This window comes from Rhyacophila brunnea, unplaced genomic scaffold (genome assembly GCF_057557595.1).
Source record: "Rhyacophila brunnea isolate RB1 unplaced genomic scaffold, BYU_Rbru_1.0 scaffold_13, whole genome shotgun sequence".
Lineage (NCBI taxonomy): Eukaryota > Metazoa > Arthropoda > Insecta > Trichoptera > Rhyacophilidae > Rhyacophila > Rhyacophila brunnea.
This window is the reverse complement of record NW_028232785.1, coordinates 20032777-20049950: the sequence shown is the minus strand read 5'-3', so window position 1 is coordinate 20049950 and position 17174 is coordinate 20032777. Positions and strand designations below refer to the sequence as shown.

The 17174-nt window shown below is 36.5% G+C and overlaps 2 protein-coding genes across 18 annotated transcripts in view; one reads left to right on the top strand and one right to left on the bottom strand.

The window, feature by feature from the left end:
* The window catches only part of LOC147076861 (lymphotoxin beta receptor inhibitor), a 37560-nt gene extending 31815 nt beyond the window's left edge, over nucleotides 1–5745 (bottom strand). For 8 of the 15 annotated variants that reach the window (XM_085940517.1, XM_085940527.1, XM_085940520.1 and 5 more), the window contains exons 1-3: nucleotides 5655–5745; nucleotides 4400–4539; nucleotides 2348–2398 (exon numbers count right to left, since the gene is read on the bottom strand). In XM_085940517.1, coding sequence (XP_085796643.1) covers nucleotides 2348–2398; nucleotides 4400–4495 — 147 coding nt within the window. In that variant the 5' untranslated portion in view covers nucleotides 4496–4539; nucleotides 5655–5745. The remainder of the gene's footprint in view (nucleotides 1–2347; nucleotides 2399–4399; nucleotides 4540–5654) is intronic. The other 7 variants (XM_085940519.1, XM_085940528.1, XM_085940521.1 and 4 more) reach the window with 1 other exon arrangement.
* A 469-nt stretch (nucleotides 5746–6214) lies between these two features.
* On the top strand, nucleotides 6215–16502 carry LOC147076860 (uncharacterized). 3 transcript variants are annotated; one of them, XR_015069372.1, is made up of 5 exons: nucleotides 6215–6584; nucleotides 8003–8173; nucleotides 10657–12409; nucleotides 15188–15524; nucleotides 15743–16501. XR_015069372.1 is itself a non-coding variant. In XM_085940508.1 (3 exons), exons 1-3 carry the CDS (start codon nucleotides 6396–6398, stop codon nucleotides 11500–11502), a joined length of 1206 nt encoding a protein of 401 aa, XP_085796634.1. In that variant the 5' UTR covers nucleotides 6215–6395; the 3' UTR covers nucleotides 11503–12411. The 3 variants fall into 3 exon arrangements, 1 of the variants encoding a protein (XP_085796634.1); XR_015069371.1 differs by having other exon boundaries at nucleotides 15188–16502; XM_085940508.1 differs by lacking the exons at nucleotides 15188–15524; nucleotides 15743–16501 and having other exon boundaries at nucleotides 10657–12411.
* The last annotated feature ends 672 nt before the right edge of the window (nucleotides 16503–17174 follow it).

Here is a 17174-nt window from a genome sequence, read left to right as displayed (position 1 = left end):
TCTTAACAGCCTACCTCCACCCTTCACCACTGGTTACTAGTACAATCAGTGCTTTATTTATTAATGTTAGCTTTACATTTTTTTTAAAATTTGAGTACAATCTCTCTGCTTTTATCAAAAGTGTTATTGATATCGTAGGTCATTAACCAACGTGTTCATGCGGGTTATTTATTTAATAATTAAATGGATTTATACTCAATTATATTAGAAATTTCTAACATTATAAACTTTTTATACGTAAACTTTTGCCCGTGCTCAGCATTATACAACATTTTAAAATTGCCAAGAACGTTGTAGAAATATTTTTTTAACTGATTTAACCCTTAAAACTTAAAAATATGTAATATCTCGCAAGCACAACTTTCCACCAACTGGCACGTTGGCATGAAAGAGCAAATTCTTTTATTGCAAGAGGAAAGCTCGGCCACACATCTGCATTTAGAACATGGGTGGCCAACCCGCGGCCCACTGGGTGTCAACTTGTGGCCCGTGGAGCAGTGAGAAAATAAAAATAATATCAAATGCTGCCGCTAATTGTGCTAATTTCGCAAGTTGAGATTCGACATTGGCTCACGATTTTAAAAAGCACCGTGTACTTTTTCCTGGATTTGCAAAGGCATCCGTAGACGTGAATTTATTACCGGGAAATTTACAAATGGAATATTGTGAAATATGTTGCGATGAACATTTTACAAACATGCTCTAATGATGACTTTTCTATTTGGAAACACTTACACGTGTGAACAACTTTTTAGTCGGATGAAGCATATCAAATCCCGAGTGAGAACACGAATCACTGAATTTGGAAAACTGTTGCTAACTGTATAGGAACAACCTCTGCTAACTGTGTAGCAACAACCTCACTCGATATCGATATTAATGCACTTAGTTCTGCCACACAAAATCAAACGTCTCACTAAAAGTTATTATTTTTATATTATTTTGATTTTTTATTACTTATTTAAAAAAAGTCTAATCTAATGAATATGTTTGATTCTCATTTTTGTTTTATTTTATTAATATATACCTACTTAATATATATTTCTTTTTTTTGTATAATAAAAAAATCAGTTGTGAAATCTCATTTTTAGAATCTGGCCCAGCTGCTGAAAAGGTTGGCCACCCATGATTTAGAATAAGCCAACCCTCATGAAGCACGTCTTCGTGATTACGTCAGTCACTGAGGACTAACATGACAGCTCACAAACTCTATGAGTGTTTGTAATGCAGTCGTACTAGTATGCCCCTGAGAATTGGGCGGAGACATTATCGTACTCAAATTTCAAAACTCAAGACCTTTGGGCACTGGCAACATAGCACATCTCACCGCCATATTGGAGCACAAGAAGCATGCATGCGTTGAACAAGCGGAATTTTTCTTCACAGAATACAGCATTAAGATACTGTTTGCATAAGAAAAGATTGAATGTTAATGTCAATTATATCAGTATTACTGATTACTAACGTTGAGAAGGCAGAGGTTAGTTAATCGCAAAAATACTTGTGTTGTTAAAACTTTTAGTAATCAAATGCAGTATGCCAATCAACTCGAGTAAAGAGCTACAACTTGTTTCGATAAACAAACAAAAAAATCATTGATCTGACAGGAAAATTCATTTTGTTTGTTTCGAATGTTCTATATTATTGTAAATTTATCTTTTCCAGGGTCACTGCATTTCAGTTGAATGGATGACCTAACAGATTACACTTTATGAAATTATAGATGAATTGGGTCTGGCAAGTACACATATTGTTTTTCAATTTGTGTGTGTCAGGGTATGGACTCACTGGTATCACTGTTTCTGTAAATTCAATGATGGAGAGTGCCAACTCTAATGTATTGGTATTTTGTATTTTGAATTATTATTCAATATCTATACTAATATCACTTAATTTTAACATTACATTAAATTGTTTGCGATATTGCATCCATAGATAATAGACAACATTCTTATAGAAAATACATAGTGCCAGCCACTAAAAACAATAAACAAGAGATTTTGACATGAGTCGAAAATGTGTAGGCATGTAGAAAATGATAAAAATCTTATTGAGTCATGCGGGTGTCGATGCAGTGCAGAACGCGTGAGGTGACCGCATTGCTGTACTGGTGATTTCGGCAGATTTTGCTAACTGACAATGTTCGTTTAAAGGTTTAACATGTGCTACGGGATGGGAGGATCAGTTTGATAACATTTTAAACACCAAGAAAAACGACATTACACACTTTTTTCCAGTAACGGCAGTTTACAGCAGTGATAAAATGCGACATATATATAATATATTTGAACCTTTAAGGTCTCACAATTCTGGTATGTATTTATTAAATATATCTGTATTTTCTTACGTGATGCTGTACAGGAACGTGTTGTTGGTGTCCTCCCGGATTGTGCTGTGGCTGAAAAAAAGAGACGGATCAAGTTCAGCAATGTACTAATACCATGGCCCCCACAAGGGGGGGGCTGACAGGGCTCTAGCCTAGGGGTCCAGGATTAGGAGGGTCGACCAGTTAAGTGAGAAAAAAAGTCGGCCTCGGCACTATTTCACGAGTGGATTTTAATTTTATAATTACTTTTAGTGTGTTTCCTGACTAATAAAAAAGACTATTAATCCAATATGGCAAAAGATCGCATGTTACTTGGCTATGACATAAGGGGGTCGCAATTAATGCTTCTTAATAATATGATGTTGAGTGTCGACAATTCAAGTGGATTTATTTAAAAATACCAAAAATCGCTAAAAAAAACGGAATACCCTTTATTTTACAAGTAACCCTGGAGTTCCATGGAATACCATTTGGGGGAACACTACTGTATAACATTACACAGCCCTGAACCTTAGCGATAGGTTGGGGAGCCCGCCAAACATCCTGTTATGGGGGCTCGCTTCGGCCCCTACTACACCCTCTAACGTTAACTTGAGTCCAACGGGCTGATTTTGTCAATTATTGATTCTGGTTTCATGAACAGAACTAATGCATCATGCCTCCTATTTTTGAAGAAAATGCTAGCAGTGTCGTTGGCTATTTATGTCAGGAAAAGAAAAATGGCTTACGGAACAAAAGCAACTATTTTATGAGCGGGCGGCTCTCGTGGTGCAATGGGTAAGGCGCTGGCCTTCCACCCGAGAGTTCTGGGTTCGATTCCCCCGGTCATGACAAAAATATTTGTGTTTTTTCTCAAAGCCTGGGTATTTGTGATTGTTCAAAATTACTAACAACCACCTTGTACGAAAAAGCAAGGACATGGTTATTAATAATTCTAAAAAAAAAAAAAACTATTTTATGCGACGTATAGCTTTTAGTGATAGAGGTCACCAAATTGATAAAATGGCGGTGGGCCAAACATATCGCATGGCGAACGGACAACCGCTGGATGAATACAGTCATTCAGTCGTACCCGAGGGGCACTAAGCGGCCACAGGGGCGCCCCAAAACCCGCTGGATTGACGAACTTGTCAGGTTTGGTGGAAGTACGTGGCAGAGAAAAGCAAGGAACCGAGAAGAGTGGAGGGAACTGGGGGAGGCTTTCATCCAGCAGTGGATTGACCCCGGCTGAAAAATATATAGCTTTTTGTGAAACTTGAGAAAACCAAATATATGGGTGTATCAAGAGGGCCGGAAAGACCTTGTGTTATGTTACACAACAGCCTTGTTTCGTGTACCTGGTGACGGTAACCTAGAAATCGAAATTAAAAGAAGAATTATCCTACGTAACAATAATGACACTTAGGTCAAATGAGGTTGCTACGTTCTAGGGCTTTGCACTGACACTTGAAACGTATCTTGCACAAAACACTAATAAAATCAGTTGTCATGTATAGCTCAGAAGCCTGGTGTATGACAAAAACATGGAAAGAGAGTTGGGTTCATTCGAGCGAGATGTGCCGTACTTTCAGACCCATCAACGAAACAGTCAGCGTGGAGACGAAGATACACTTTATAAGGGAGCGTGCACATCATACAGTCCATCAAATTGGACTGCCTTAAATGACTAGGCCACTAGGAACTGGAAAGAAGTAGCTTTGGATAGACCTGGATAGATGCAGATGAAAAAGGAGATGGCCAAGACACACATAAAAGACAGAAATGTAGCTTTTTGTATCGAATTAAAATCGGATTGCTGTTGAAACACTCGACAACGTTATAAACGCTGATTGACAACGCTGTTAGGCGACCGAATAGTGTTGTCACCTGACATACAATCTGATATTACGTTTGAAAAAATCAAAGTGTCCATATTATGACATATTAATATTTTTACTCAGTTTATAAAAATTGCTATGTAAACCCGTTTTCTGCTGTTTTTCAAATTGGAGCGGAAACCAGCTTGGGAATCTCCAAACAAAAGTGAGCCCTTAAGAGTGTGTCCGTTATAAAGAGAAGAGAAAGTGTTTTTACCTGGTAGTGTTGTGGTGGAACTCCTGGAGCGACCCGCTGCGCAAAGCCGATGGCCAAAAAGTTCAAAATGACTCCTAATAACAAGTCTGTCTTCATTTTGGAATGTATTTTTATTTCTTATGGTTAGTTACCGTTGCTATCTGAAAAAAAGCATAATGAGAACTTATCGTTTATGAAGGATGCACATTTTAAATTACATACAATGTTTGTACGTTTTTGTCAAAAAATGCTCTGTAATTCCGGCAGTGCAAATGTACACTTGTCAAAATGCGAAATTGAAATATATTGCAGTTTTCTGTTGTTACTTTCATGCTGTGACAATAATTCACTGCAATCTTTTCATTTTCGAGTGCAAGCATAGAGTTTTTCATAAGAAATTTTGTTATTATAATTGCAATTAAACACATGAAATTGTGTAATGCGAAGGATTTAATGTATTGAGCCTATGCTAGATGTAGCTCGTCTGGTACATTTTAATTTACTGTGTGTAGAACCGGCAATAAAAACTTGAAAAAATATTTAGTCAGGTAAGTAAATACTTATTGAAATATATCTGTCAAATTTTGATCCATTCGTTAAACGTTTGCTACAATATGAAAGATAAACAAGGAATTTTTAGGTTTCACTGAAGTTTCCACTAGAATTTAGATATTTGTTAAATTAACCCACAACATCGGATATCTTTCACATTATTTTATAGTTTCCATATGCTACGTCTCTGAGAAGGATACGGAAACAGAAACTGTAGATATCATAATAAATGATTTTGAAAAGAAAGTTATTAAAAGCACCAATATAATTTAAAACAAAAATATGTTTACCTACCTACCTATTTACAAAAAAAAACACTTAAAATATCCGAGAATTTTTATTTAAATATTGTGACTTTACATTCGAAATAATCAAAATTGAAACCGCATAAATTTAACCTATGTGGTAAATGTCAAGAGTTTAGTCAGATATCTACGTGTACAACGGATAAAAAATACATTTTTAAGTTGTAAAAGGAGTATTTCATTAAAATATAATATTGATAGTTAATTTTTTATACAGCTATATAAAAAAAAACAACAAACAAAATTATGCCGGGCTATATTTTTTTTTGAAAATGGAACGCAACATCTGTTTTAACATCGAAATGGCTAATAAGTTATGTTTTATAGTATTATTTAGTATACAATTATGATAAGTGGCTCGAATGTGTCGCGTGTGTAATGCGTTATATTTTCTATTATTTTACCAGCATTTAACTCACCTGAGTTTATCGCAGTTACACGTGAACATAAATTAATTTATTACCTATAGTTTTGTTTTCAGGTGGTTTTCTGTGGACACGTCAGTCTGTCAGATTTGTAAAATGTAGCCACATGGAAATTAAAAAATAAGTGTAACCATTATTACCATAAAGCAGGTCCAATAAATCTTTCATAAATGGCCCACAACAAAATAGTCGCAATATTTTTAGTGATAGTTTAATTAATTTAAATGTAAAAGTTTTATACTACCACAACTACAAAACCGGTATTCAAGTAAAAATAAGGTTATTTATAGTGACCTTACTTTACACTTTCAATAATCCAATATATTATAATAGCTTTTTTGAAAGGCTCTTATTAAAAAATGTTGTAAATAAACAATAAAGATATTGCATTCTAACAATGATTAAAAAACTAATAGGCAGGTAGTCAAATAACAGTTCTTTATTATTTAATAGACAAATTATTATTACATTAAAATAATTATTATTATGTGATTGTATTGAGTAAACCAAATAATAATTTGTGGAAAAGTAATTGTGGTAGAAACACTAAAATTGAATGTCAAAAATGGCAGCTAATAAACATTGACTATTAATTTCTTGAAAACTGTCAAAAGTTGTACAAAAACTCGTTAATTTGTCATTTCTAGTCAATATTGTAACAAATATATAGTAATTATACGCGTTGTTTCGATCTAAGAATACATTTAAGCTTTTATAATTGAAGAATAGTTTAAAATGGAGTTAAAGAGAGAACCAGACATACTGCAGCTTGATGGTAAAAGTGATTTGGATACTACGACTTCTGTGAGCATTCAATATCAAGAAAACGTAATGATTTCCATAAAGGAAGAATGCTCGAATCAGAATGTAAAGGTGAAGTTGGAACAAGATGAGAATTGTGAAGGATATACTAAAAAAACAGAGGTAACTTAAAATGCTTGTTTTCTTTGATTAGATCGTTGAATTGAATTTTTTTAATCGTTATCAATACTGCAAGCTAATGTGGGTTTAGCTCCTTTCAGAACATGCCTACTTTGTCCTCTGTCTGCCACAAATTACGTACTGCAGAGCCACAGTGATGTTTGTCTCTATTTACACACTACAACCACTTGTTTTACGTCTTTCGATTATTGGTAAATGTGCCGCAGATTCCGTCATGAGATTTTACAACTTTCTTTTTAGGCCAAACCAAACCTAACCTAAGCTACACCAACCTAATATTACCTAATATAATCATAGTTTGTGATAATGATGAATCAAAATGTATGAAAATTTCAAATTTTAAATTAACAATTATTGGATCGAAAAGCCGATGCGCGGACAGAAAAAGGTATTTATTATAATTGTCTACATGGAATAAACTGTTTTCGTAAAAAAAATTAACAAAAAACATGATGGCATCTGCGGCAAAATTACCTGATTATTTTATTGTGAACTCAATGTGCAATTCCCAGTGGTGCTCGGTTATGATTGGGAGACTGCGCTGGCTAGGTCTAGAATAATGTCTAACTAAAAAATTCTGTTAATGACTGCCTTGTACTTGGGGTTGCAAACAGTAAAGCAGCCATTTTTAATACGGATAGGTGGACGCAGTTGTTGGGCGAAGAGAGGACCCACCACAGGTTGACACCCAGCTGATAATGATGATGATGAAACCAGGCGCACGAATGATATGGGAGGCGGGGTCCATTTTAGAAAAAATATAATTATTGTTTTTTAAGGTGGCGACGTTAACAATATCTAGCAGGCACCACTGACTTCTGTATTTACCCCGCCTACTACTTATCGCTTATAACCGCAGAACCTCCTCACTTTATGGATACCCACATTCCCCATACCCAGACACTTTGCACTTTGATGAACAACTGCCCTGCAGCTATGACTACGTGTGCTCACCTACGTATTATTGCAACCTGTCACATCCACAAGCGCTTGTTGAATGTGCATAATTATTATCGTTAGTGTCCGTTTGTGTCGTCTGCGCTGATTTATCTTTTAGACCTACTGTGTTAGATTATTAAAGTGAATATTGGATGCCCCAGATGGTGGCACCATTTCATGAATGCCACCGTTTGTATCGAAAATATTCATGGATCTGTAAAATGCCGTATAACTCATTGAAAAGGCTCTTTGATAGCCAAATCATCTTTGGTCACGTTCCTCAGTCATGAGGCCCTATGAAGTAGAAGTGGAAGTAATATTTCATTCATCTAATCTAATTTTTTTCGTTCTTCGAGGGGAGTCCTAACCCCCCCCCCCCCGGCCCCCCTACTTCATAGATTAAGTGGATAGAGGTCTGTTAAAGTAAGTTATTTTCATCGAGTTTTTTTATTTTGTTTCAGGACATCGACAAGGAAGATAGTCATATCAAATCTGAAATAGAAAAACAGTGGTTACGATACAAGAGGAAATTTTTAGACATGGATAATAGTCATCATGACCTGTCTCCGAGTGAACGGGAATATATTAAGAGTGAACCGGAGACTGACAGAGAATCTAGTCGAAGCCCTGAGGTATAATTATTTTATAATGACATTCAATCAGTGACATATCCAGAAAATAATCAGTCACTCTCTTCTCGGATCATTCCCTTATGGCTTAGGATCATGACCACCCTGAAATGCAATCATCTTCTGACTTACTAATGGTAAAAATACAGTCGAACTTGGTTATTACGAGGAAGATGGGACCGACTGAATTTGCTCGTTATAAGCGTTACTCATTATATCAGAAAATAGGTATTTCTAAATGAGCGGTCACATTACACAGAAAGTCGAAAAAAAGTTGAAAATAAAAATTCTGAAAACTATCGTAAAAATACACGAAACAAGCATGGCATTCATAAACTACAAAAGAAGTTGTTTATTGTAATGAACGCTGGTAGGTACTTACGGACTTCACAAACCTTGGATTTTTCAACCATATGCGTGGATACTTTTTTTATTATTGTCGGTGAAACACCAATTAGGTAAGTACTTAAACACTTAATTAGTGTCATAAACGTAATCCGACCCTGGCGGCATCCTGTCCGATCGGATTTTATTGCTTAAGGTCGAAAAAATTTTAAACGATCGACACATTAACAGTATTTTAGCTCGGTATATCCGATATGTTGCTCGTTATAACAGTGAATAAATGTATGGAGAAAATCATAAACCAAAATGTCAACAAATGTTTCCTCATTACATCCGAGATTTCGCTATGTCCGAGATCGTAATAACCGAGTTCGACTGTACATTGTGATCACGTCATGTGAGTGCATGTGAGCTCACAGTAAGTTCGCTCCATGGTTAGAAAATGTTATCAGACAGATGCTCCATTCTGTAGCAAATTTTGAGTCGAAGACAAATAGTGTCAGTTAGCAAAATCTGCCAAAATGTATCACTGCACACTAAGGACACCTCAAGTGTGTAACGCCACACCACCAACCTCACGCATGATAGAAAGTAAATTTACACATTTTCGAGTCACGTGTCATTGTTTTTAGTGGTTTCGAAGAGCGCTATGCTATGAATGCTATGAAGAGCACTATAAATGATTGGTAATTGTCACAATGTTTTTGTAGGTTGTCAGTTTTTATTACTGAATGTTGTGATTGTTATCGCACATGAGCTTATGTGACGTGATGGTAATGTGTTTCTAACATTAGATTCTCTATCCTTCACGGTCTGAGTGACGGCTGCCCCCAATAAGCCCCTTCTCATGGCCGCTCCAGCGCGCTGACACTCTTCTGAGGCTACTTAAAACCACCAGTCTCTAATGCTGCAGAATGCGTCTCAGACATATTGTCGACCGTCGTTTCTTTATTTGGAGTCTCTGAATGATTGACTGGTACATCCTGTGCCCTGTACAAGAAATACGAAGCATTCGGTGTTAACACCACATTCAAAAGACATTAATTGCCTTCCGCTCCCTTGCTCTCAGGGTCTATGACTTGACACCATACAAAAATATGAAGAACACTAATGTTTGTACAAACTTTATTATTAACGATCATTAGATGACACCTTTGTGGTTAATAATTTTGACTGTGGAGTCAACGTTACCCCAATATTTTACCATTTTACACTATTGCTATACTATGCATAATTTTTACACTGTGTCGATTTAACCTAACTCGACATTCAATGCTTCTCGGGCTAAAATTGCAGACAGTTCTATCGCATTGTTACTACTACACTACTGTCATTGGGCTTCATGGTCTGTTGTACTTCTAAATCTTCTCTATAGAGTCAAAACTTTTTGATATAATATCATCATCATCAGGGGCGCGACAACCCGGTGTGGGTCCTGGCCTCCTCCAACAGCTCCCTCCACCTGTCCCTATCCAGTGTGGCCGCTTTCCAATTTGGTACCCCTAGAATACGGCAGTCACTGGCAGCTCCATCTAACCAGCGAATCTTTGGCCTCCCTCTTCTTCTACGTCCTATTGGATTGCTGGACATCACTCTCTTTGCCGGTTCATTGTCATTCATACGGTGCACATGACCTAGCCATCGCAGTCTCCCAATCTTAATTGATTGAACTGCGCTGCAATCTTCGTACAGCCCGTAGAGCTCAGCATTATATCTTCTCCTCCAATTGGTGCCATCCCTGATCGGTCCATATATACGGCGGAGAATTTTTCTTTCAAAAATGTTCAGGGCTCGTTCATTTCGCAGAGTTAATGTCCAGGTTTCCCATGCGTAGGTGAGCACTGGCTTTACAAGTGTTTTGTAAAGAGTGCTTTTAGTTCGGCGAGATAGTAAGCGGGACTTAAAATGTCTTAACAGATCAAAGTAGCATTTATTCGCAGACATGATTCTCTTGTTGATTTCTTCTGTAATATCGTTATGTCGAGTTACAAGAGATTCAAGGTATATGAAACTGTCGACAGTATCAAACTTGTATGCACCAATATCTAACTTTGGTGCGACTTCTCGTGGTGTGACATAGACAGGCATGTATTTAGTATAATTAGTTTTGATATAATATGGCTTTCGTTATTTTTTTACAGATTCCTCAGTCAGAAGATGTGCGGAATGACGACATCAGGTCTGAATTTAGGCCGAACTATCAAAATGTAGCACAAGACAGTACTAAAGCGAATTATTTCAATTTTGCCGCCAATGAATCCAGTGCTGCCAATTGTTATAATAATATAGAAATCGTCAAAGATGATAAGCTTTTGAACTGTGAACTATGCGGCTACGTTTGCAAGCAAAAGGCAGCGATGCGGCGGCACCGGAAATTTCATAAAGATAATGAAATTTTCGAGTGTGAATTTTGCGACTTTAAATGCAAGCGTAAACAGAATTTAAAAGCGCACGTTTCAATACACAGCACGGAGAAACCGTTTGCGTGCAATCTATGCGAATACACGACACGGCTTCATAAACATCTGATAGCTCATTCGATGGTGCATAGCGATTTAAAGCCTCATAAATGCAGTCAGTGTGATTATCGGTGCAAACGGAAAGAGCATTTGAAGATACACATGGTAGTTCATAGCGAAGATAAACCGTTTGTCTGCACCTCTTGCGATTTCCGCTGTAACAATAAACAGAAGTTACGGCTTCACGATATGACGCACACGGGTCTTATGCCATACTGCTGTGATCAGTGTCCGTATAAAAGTGGTCAATTGAAGCAATTGAAAAGACATAAATTGGTTCATAGCGAGGACCGGCCTTTTAGCTGTGACGAGTGCCATTACACGTGTAAACAGTTGGGTCACCTGAAAAATCACAAAATGACGCACAGCGATTGCAAACCTTTCGCGTGCGACCGGTGCGATTACAGAACCAAACGGTCTACGTCACTCAAGTATCATAAGATGGTGCACGAGGCTGCGATATCTTGAGATACTCGCTGTGAATTATCACAATGAAATCGAACGCATACGAGAGATGCGATGGAATGTTGTCTGTCTATTTGATCTGATGATATCCCGAATCAGAACAGTGTCACTGATATAGCGATAAACAAATTATAGATGATATAAATATCTCGAGGTTAGATTATTTATTTGATGTCACAGTCAATATAAGGAGAGTGATGCGAATGTTAGATTGTGATGTTGTGGAATCCGTAGTGATAGATACATAATTTTGTACGTTGATGGGGTATTATCTATCTACCGGATGCGGCGAAAATCCTGAGTCAGAAATGCAATGGTGTTGCTGTTGTCATAGTGATAAAAAAATCAAGCCGTGCAGAGTAAAGAAGCTGAAAGTTTCGAGGTTTGATTGTGATGTCGTGGTAACTGTAGTGATAAATAAGTTATTATCTGTTCATGGGGTGCTATCTATCCTGAGTCAAAACAGTAGTGACGTTTCTGTTATCATAGCGATAGTAAAATTATAGTCTCGCAATCGTGTGCAGAGAGTTGTAAATGTGGCATTGATTTTACCATAGCGGTAGATAAGTCACGGGGTGTTATCTGACTACTAAATGTGGCCATATCTTGAGACATGGCAGAGATGCGAATGTCTGTAAATTAGATTGTGACGTTGCAGTAGCCGTAGGGATAAAACAGTATTGATTATCATGCGGTACTCTATCTATTTGAGGCATTGAGATATGAAAAGATTGCCAGGCTCTGGCTACACGGTATTTTCGGTTTCACCAATAATAACACAGTCGGAGTAGAGACTGAGATACACAGAATGGAAAGGGTTACGCATGATAAAGAAATTGATATTCAGGAAATCGGATGTCAAACGAAGACCTGGTCGACCTCGTACAAGGTGGAAGGATAGTTTCGAGTTGTCTTTAACCCGGCCGGCGCCGATGTCACACACCTTGTACAAATCGGCCAAATTCGCAATGCGCATGTGTATAAATCGATGCCACCGCGTCCATATTCATCATACGGGACTGATTTTTTCACGTAAATTTGGCCTGATTTGTCCTTCTCCTGCCACCTATGACATATTTTAAAAGCATTGGTTCTAAATATAAAATAATCACCAAAGTTTCGAACCAATTCGTACGGCCAAGTTTTGCCGGTCGACAGAAATCAGTTTGAACTGCGCGCCGCGACTGCGCAGTATACAACAGACTTTCAACCGAGCGGGCCATTGCGCGGGATTGTATTTATCGCATACAAGTTGAATATTTACCGCAATCGTTGATAAATACTTTTTTTGCTGTCTGGTGTACTTATCACATTAAAACTGGCATGATTAACTATTGAACGTATGATTTTATTTTATCGCGATTTTTAAAATACTTTTTGTACTGTCTACCGTGTCCCATTTTAGTGAATGTGAAAATTAATACTGATATCAATAACTATGGTGTGTGAGTTTAATGGTTTCTGTGATTTGGCGTTTCTTAATACTGTAGTTAAACATTTTAAAAACATTTCATAGTTTTATAGTGCGTAAATATGGAGGAAGAAAATGTGCGTACTAATGAGGAATTGGACTCAGATTATGACATGTCGGAAGAGGAATTGGAACAACATGAGACTGATCATGATGTTGACGATACGGACTCTGACGAGCCAATTGAATTTTTGCGGTCATGGAGAACTGGTCCGTATATTCCAATAGTTCACGAATTCAATGATTGTCGATCTGGCGTGACATCGAACGACTTGGACGAATCCTCTCCCGAATGTCTTTTCTTTGAACATTTTTTGAATAAAAATATAATGTCGGAAATAGTGAACCAAACGAATACATTTTTTAACCATTCGTACAGTGCGGGAGACCTCGGACCGAAATCGCGGTCACACAATTGGACAGACACGTCAGTGCCGGAGTTGTATACATATTTTGCCGTATCAATGCTGATGACTCGAAATAAGCACACGTCGATAGAGGAACATTGGAGTACCGATCCTTACCTGCATGCAGACATTTTTGGGAAAATAATGGCTAGAAATCGATACCAACTTATTTTACAAATGCTTCATTTTTCTGATCCTAGTGTGACCGCCTCAAATGATAGACTAGCTAAAATTAGATTACTGTTAGAACACACAAGAACAATTTTTAGGGAAACGATGATACCGTATCAGAATCTTTGCATAGATGAGAGCATAATCGTGTTTAAGGGTAGATTAATTTTTAAACAATTCATTCCTTCCAAAAGACATCGATTTGGAATAAAAATGTTTGTGATGTGTGACGTAATGACAGGATATATTATTGACTTTATAATTTATTGTGGGGAAGGGACTGACATACAAGACAATGAAAATCTCGGTATTTCCGGTGCGGTAGTGACAACGCTAATGAAAGACTATATCGGGAAAGGTCACACCTTATGGTGTGATAACTGGTATTCGAGTCCGGCGCTCTTTAAATACCTTCACTCTCACAAAACGAATGCTTGCGGTACAGTGAGAAAAAATCGTAAAGATATGCCAGAGTTCAGCAAACTGAAAAAGGGAGATACCGAGGCTAAGTACAATAGTCCACTTTTGGCTCTGAAATGGCACGATAGGAGGGATGTTCACATGCTATCCACCCTCCACGATGCATCATTTGGACCAACGGGAAAAGTGAACTATAGAACTGGCGAAAACATTGAAAAACCAAAATGTGTTATAGATTATAACAAAAATATGGGTACGGTAGATAAGTCCGACATGATGCTTAGCAACTTGTCGTGTATGAGAAAATCGATCAAGTGGTATAAAAAGGTCGCATTCCACATGATCGACTTATATTTATTAAATGCTTTTTATTTATATAAATTTATTAAATCTGACAAAAAAACATTGGGCGATTTTCAACTCTGTGTAATAAAACAACTAGTGGACAAATATTGTGTGAGAATTTCAAATGCACCCCTGCCTAAGCCGACAGCGTCAACTAGCGATAATCCCGTACGATTATTGCCCAAAAGTGCAACGGGACATTTGCCAGAATACATTTTACCGACACAAAATACCGATAAGCCTAGAAGAAAATGTTTCGTATGCGGGAATTCTAAAAAAAATCCGAAAAAAACAAAACTCTCTCGCTATATGTGCCCAACGTGTGATGTTGCGTTATGTCTGTCACCTTGCTTTAAAATATATCACACATCTAAAGAATTTTAAAATAGGTTTATTATTGTATTTGTTTTTTTTTTAATATGTGAGTTCGTGTTAATTTATCAATAATATTCAATAAGTGAAGTGTTTGTGTAGTTTAAATATATTAAAAGGGTCCCCTTTATATTTGTTTACGACTCAACCCGAAGACATTAATATGTGATTTATCGATATGCACTTGAAAATTAGTAATGCTCGATTCGTGGGAACGTATGCACAAGTGTCGAAATATTACACACCGCGCAGAGCTCTAACTATTTGCTACAAAATGGCGACTGCGGTAAGTTCTTTCAAATTTGGATAGCATTCGTTTGTTCGAGTGTTTCTGATATTATAACTGATTTATTACGGTTTTTTAGTGTGTCGAAATTATCTTAATGGCTTTGGGTTCTCGACTGGAGCTGTGACATATTTTTTATTGCTTTTTTTAGTATAGAACAAAGACGATAATGAAATTCATGCGTAGTTATGGTGCGTCATACGATTTTTGAGGCAGGTGCCGGGTTAAAGACCTTGAGTGTCCTAAACTGGAGACAGATGCTTGAAAATTCAAAGAGCCACAAAAGGTTGTAGTGGCAAAAAGAAGAGGTTTGGAAAACACTGATATAGTAGAAGGTTTTTATTCAATGTCGATGATAATCTCTCGTATCTGTGTCATGTTAAGTTATAAATGAGGGGTCTAGAAACAAAATTGACAGTTTTCTGTCTCGTAAACTATTGGATAGTCAATGCATTATAATTTCTGAAACAACTATTCTAAAACGCTATTTATTGTTCGTATACGAACAACACTTTAGAATACTTCGCTTAGAAGTTATACCTATAAGAAAGCAGTGGCGAAGGGTGGAGGTAGACTGTTAAGATCCGTCATAAATAGTGCACATTAAACTTTGTTAGTCATACGTATTTGTTTTTATTGAACCAAGACTACAATTTACAGATGGTATTGGTTAATTTTTTTAAATCCATTAAACCCTGCCTAACCAAACCATAATAGTTTTGGTATATTTTGAGCGATACGAATTAACAACCCTTCGCTACTGTAAGAAAGAAATTTATTTTATGCAAATGGAAACTTCCGTTTTTGTTTCTAAAGCCCTCGAATTGAAGCACTGTATATCACTTGTTGTGTAATAAATGATAATAGGCATATTATTTTATCATTTAAGAAGAATATTTTGGTTGTATGTAAATTGTATGTAAAATATTTCACCGTGGCACAGTTCGCCGTGAGCTTTCTTATCAGAAAGAGATGACCGTATACTATACGGTCTCCAATTTTATTAGATTTAATATGAACATTAATTCAGTTTTCATAACTGATTTTGCAAAATTCATGAATTCAAGAATGAAAACCTAACCTAACAAATTATGCAGTATACTCGTATCAGCTATTTTCAAAATTTGTTTGCTGCTGGCTTCCTGTAAATCAGTGTAAACTGACAAGAACCATGTTATATTTAGACATGAAATTTATGTCACTACTATACGACCCAAAGAGGTTGGACGGTCTTTAATATACGGCCATATATTTCTGATACAATATTTCACGGTGAAGTGTGATACGGCGTACTGCATACGTACAAGTTTCTGGACACGGAATATTTCTACCATTCTATGCATCTGTAGGTTTGCAAAGATTCTCAGCGCTCACCGGCACGTTTGCATTCCCAACACACAACGGAGAGGTACTTCAAGTGTCTTGAGTAATTAATTTTTTTCTATACATAATAATTTATGTCAATCTACAAATTCATATTGCAATCAAATTAGTAATGTTTTGAAGGAAATAAATGTTGTTTCAAATTTCTAACATGGTGTTTTATTTGTTTTTTTTGAAGTTATACTTCTTTAGGCGCGTTTGGAAAATCAGATCAGAGTGTATTTTTGGCGTGTGACATGAAACACATAACGACTGTGTTTAGGTAAAAGGGCATAACCCTTGATTTTTCAAAAAGTGCTTTTATTAGATATTAACAATGTATACAACTAAATACACGTACAATGCCGATTTATTATCTAAATTCAGGTTTTAATTGAGCTTTAATTAAATTTTAATTTAAAGTAAAAAGCATTTACCCTCAATTTTAATGATTTTCTGTAATAACTTCTTTAATTATTAGTAGATCGAAAAGATATTACACCAAATCATCAATCATCATGCACCCAATGTCTTTGCCTATTTTTTTTTATTAATATTATACCAAAATCATTCAAAAAACGTTTTTTGCCTCTTGTAAAATTGGTTCTGTGTGGGTTACATCCTTTTTCCTAAACACGGTCGATAATTTATTTTTTCACACGAAAAAAAAACGCACTTGATTGGATTCGAACCACCGATTGTTCGGTTATCAGCCGAACGCACTACCTTTACGCCAAAGAATAAAACTGCAATAGTGACGATTATACAGTATAATATCGTCACTGTTCTGGCAGAAGACACTAATTCGAAAAAATGACATATTGAGTTAGTTATACCAAAA

What these genes read in the sequence shown, in the direction of transcription:
- LOC147076860 (XM_085940508.1), top strand. Translation starts at nt 6,396, where the DNA reads ATGGAGTTAAAGAGAGAACCAGACATACTGCAGCTTGATGGTAAAAGT. An exon ending in GATATACTAAAAAAACAGAG is followed by an intron (nt 6,585 to 8,002) that starts GTAACTTAAAAT and finishes ATTTTGTTTCAG; the next exon opens with GACATCGACAAGGAAGATAG. An exon ending in AATCTAGTCGAAGCCCTGAG is followed by an intron (nt 8,174 to 10,656) that starts GTATAATTATTT and finishes ATTTTTTTACAG; the next exon opens with ATTCCTCAGTCAGAAGATGT.